The 3,759-nt window shown below is 34.2% G+C and overlaps 1 protein-coding gene across 1 annotated transcript; it reads left to right on the forward strand.

Moving 5' to 3' along the window:
• Nucleotides 1-261: 261 nt before the first annotated feature.
• LOC137812106 (F-box/kelch-repeat protein At2g44130-like) lies at nucleotides 262-1,516 on the forward strand. Its single transcript, XM_068614000.1, has one exon. It carries the CDS (start codon nucleotides 378-380, stop codon nucleotides 1,428-1,430), a length of 1,053 nt encoding a protein of 350 aa, XP_068470101.1. The 5' UTR covers nucleotides 262-377; the 3' UTR covers nucleotides 1,431-1,516.
• The last annotated feature ends 2,243 nt before the right edge of the window (nucleotides 1,517-3,759 follow it).

The following is a 3,759-nucleotide window of genomic DNA, read 5'->3' on the forward strand; positions in this document are numbered from 1 at the left end:
TGTTTTTTTGTAAGTTTTTCTTTTCCTCTTTTTGTACACAGTAATTAGTGAGGTAGGACGTGTGGTGACTAAAATTTTACTATGAGTAAAAATATAATTGATTTAAAACTCTTATGTTACTTTGATAAGTTTTTTTTTTTCATGAAATTGAACATGAATTATTGATTGGATAGGTCATAATTTGTAGAATGCAAAACAAATTTCAGTGGATTAGAATAAAAAAGAATTAGAAAATGGGAGCATGATGAAAAGTGAAAATATTTAAGAAGTGCGAGAAAATATCTGAATGAAAATAGTGTAGTGGATTACGATGAGTTATCTAAGGAATTGTATCTCTATAAAATGGTGAGAAACAGAGAGTGTGGAATTATTAGGAAATGGATATGGATTTCTCCATCTTCATCCAATTCAACGACTTGATACCAGGGCTACCCACGGACCTTGGCCTCGAGTGCCTAACTCGTCTGCCCCACTCAGCGCACCGAGTCGCGCTCCGAGTCTGCAGAAACTGGCACCACCTCCTCCAGAGCGACCAATTCTACACCCACCGCAAGAAAACCGGCCGCACGCGAACAGTCACGTGCCTCGTTCAGGCGCGTGAGGAGCGTCCGCGCCACGACAAACTCACTGGCTCACTCACACCGTGTTACGGGATTAGTTTGTTCGACCCGGAGAGCATGGCGTGGGACCGGGTCGAACCGGTTCCGGAGTACCCGTTCGGGTTGCCGCTGTTCTGCCAGCTGGCCAGCTGCGACGGAAGTCTCGTGCTCATGGGAGGGTGGGACCCAGCGAGTTACGAGCCCTTGACGGCAGTGTTTGTTTACGACTTTCGAACGAGCGAGTGGCGGCGGGGGAAAGACATGCCGGAGAAGCGGTCCTTTTTCGCGATCGGGTCGGGGAGGGGTAGGGTTTACGTGGCGGGCGGGCATGATGAGAATAAGAACGCGCTGAGGTCTGCGTGGGCGTATGACCCGAGGGGCGATGAGTGGGCCGGGGTGGGCCCGATGGGCCGTGAGAGGGACGAGTGCGAGGGAGTTGTGGTGGGGGATGAGTTTTGGGTTGTAAGTGGATATGGTACAGAGAGGCAAGGGATGTTCGACGGGTCGGTGGAGGTGCTGGATCTTGGGTCGGGTCAGTGGAGGGAGGTTAACGGGGTTTGGGAAGAGGGTCGGTGCCCCAGATCTTGTGTTGGTGTTGGAAAAGATGGGAAATTGGTGAACTTTAGAGGTTTGGATCCGGGTTTTAGGGTTGGGGTTTGTGGGGTTGCGGTCGGGTCGAGGGTTGTGTTGAGTGGATCCGAATACGAAGGGGCAGCTCAAGGGTTCTATTTGGTGGACATGGAGAAGGGGCAGAATCGTAAATTGAGAAGTATAAGTGTTGCTGAAGGTTTTTCTGGGCTTGTTCAATCAGGATGCTGTGTTGAGATATAGTGAAGGAGTGATGTGTGTAACCAAATTTGTTATTAGTTTTTTGTTTACCACACAAATATCACATGTATATTACTGCTTATTCGATACTCCTTGTACGTTTTTCAAATTATGCTTCTGTCTCACAAAATTGTTGAATTAACAATGGTGAGTGAACGGAAAAATGTGGAATCTGCATTAACAAAATACAAGTGATTTAGTATTTTGTTATGTAAATGTGAATGGTAGAGTTGAGAGAGGATATTGAAGTTTGTTTCTTCCCATTTTGGGGGCAAAGGATTTTCGAAAATGAAAAACATTGAGACTGGTCCCTACTGATTAATGACCATAATGGGAATCAAATGGTATTGGTTCCTTATGGAAGAAGGAATATTTTAGACATTAAAGTTGAGTGTACTTGAAACAAAATATTGTGAATTTTCAGAACCTTGCACTGCACTTGAGTTCGTTTGTCACTTTCTAGCTGTTCAAGATGAAAGTAGACGAAGAGGTTTTAATGCACATTCAAAAGAGTTTGACATCGAGAGTAAGATCTTCAGTCTTTTAAAAGATGACTCTGATATGTTGAAGTAAATTTTTTCAAATTTCAACTCCTAAAAGTAAAAAAGAAAAATGGAAAATGTGAGATGAATTATTTTTTGAAAATTTGTAAGTGATACCTTTTACGCATACTTTTTCAATTCAGATAATGAGGTTTCAACTTATCCTACACTAAAATCTATTTAAACCTTTATGTTATCACAAATTTTTCTCTCTCAACTTCAACACAACAACGACCAACCTTACAGTGATCATGTATTATGGCACTGATTTCTAACTTTAACATTCACTTTTAGCATTTACGTACTAAATTGATTGGCCCATTAATTAGGTCATTTTTAAAATTATTTTCATATTTCTTAACAGAACAGATTATACAAAATTCGAACTCGATGTGTAATACTTGTGCAATATAATCCCTTTGGCTACACATTATAGTACTATATTAATTCCCAATATTGTTATACTTTTAAACTGATGATGCACATAATTATAATTTCATGAAATCATACAAAATGTGGATTCAATGTAATAAATAAAATTTGCAATTATATATAATTTTCATAATTATGTATATAGTTTTTTTTAATATTGCAAAATTTGGACCGTCATACTTTATGGGTTAAAAGAATTTTCAAAGTGAGTTAAAAGATGATATTGATTCTATATTCTATATTCTATATTCTATTTAGTCAACCTATATTTTGTATTAGAATAATTAGATAATGTCATCAAGTTCACCCTATTTTAAAATCGAGGGCAAGAAAATAATTTTGAGAAATCTATATTGTATATTGAAATCCAAAATATTAATATCAGTATTTTTCAATGTTACCAATATTAATATTGAAATTGAAGGGGTATTAGGTTGTATCTATCTAGATAACTTAATGTTGCTAGCATAGGTCTTAAGATTTTGAAGAAGTTAGAAATAGAGTGAAGTGTGTAATTCTTTGACTTCTTGTTGTAAATATTATGTAAAAGGGTTTGGGAACACCCTATATGCTCTCTTTGTTAATACATTTAAAATTTAAAAACTTAATTAAAATTAAAATTAAAAAAAAATCAAATTAAATGGAATGAATACTCAACGTAAAAAAAAACATATAATTTAACATAAAAATCACTTCAATAAAAAAAAAATCAACCACATTGATGTTTTCAAAATGAATAAGCTAGATATTTAGAAAATATTTATTATAAATTTAATTTAAAATATTAGTTTATATTATTGGCCAATTCAAAAGTAGAAGGAAAATATCTCTATTAAAATCAATTATATACAAAAGAATTAACATTATTTTATTAAAACAATTTGAGTCTATTTTCCTTACATGTATTTTTATATCATGTAAAGAATACCAATACACACGAGTATATATATTTATTTTTTTCGCTTTAAAATAGATAATAAAAAAACAATTTATCCACCCATAATATCACTTTTAAGTTGTCATCTAATTATGAAATATCAAAAATAATTTCTTAACTTCACCCTAACTTAAAAATTATACCTAGCATGATTTTTAATGATTAAAAATGAATGCAATCAAAGTTCAAAAAGAATAAATGTAATAACATTACATAAAAATTAATTAACTAAACACGTTTTTATATCTAAATGATTTTTTTTTTCATTATCATTGACCTTGATTTTTTTATTTATTTTGAATATTGTCTTTGGAATTTTTTTTTGTTTTATTATATGATCTCTAAAATATTTTTATTATAGGTTTTGTATGTTAAATTATCATAATCAATGCAAAAGTAAAATATTTTTTCATGGAGACTT

This window comes from Phaseolus vulgaris, chromosome 2 (genome assembly GCF_000499845.2).
Source record: "Phaseolus vulgaris cultivar G19833 chromosome 2, P. vulgaris v2.0, whole genome shotgun sequence".
NCBI classification, from domain to species: Eukaryota; Viridiplantae; Streptophyta; class Magnoliopsida; order Fabales; family Fabaceae; genus Phaseolus; species Phaseolus vulgaris.

Coding starts and splice junctions, on each gene's coding strand:
- LOC137812106 (XM_068614000.1), top strand. CDS start 378: ATGGATATGGATTTCTCCATCTTCATCCAATTCAACGACTTGATACCA.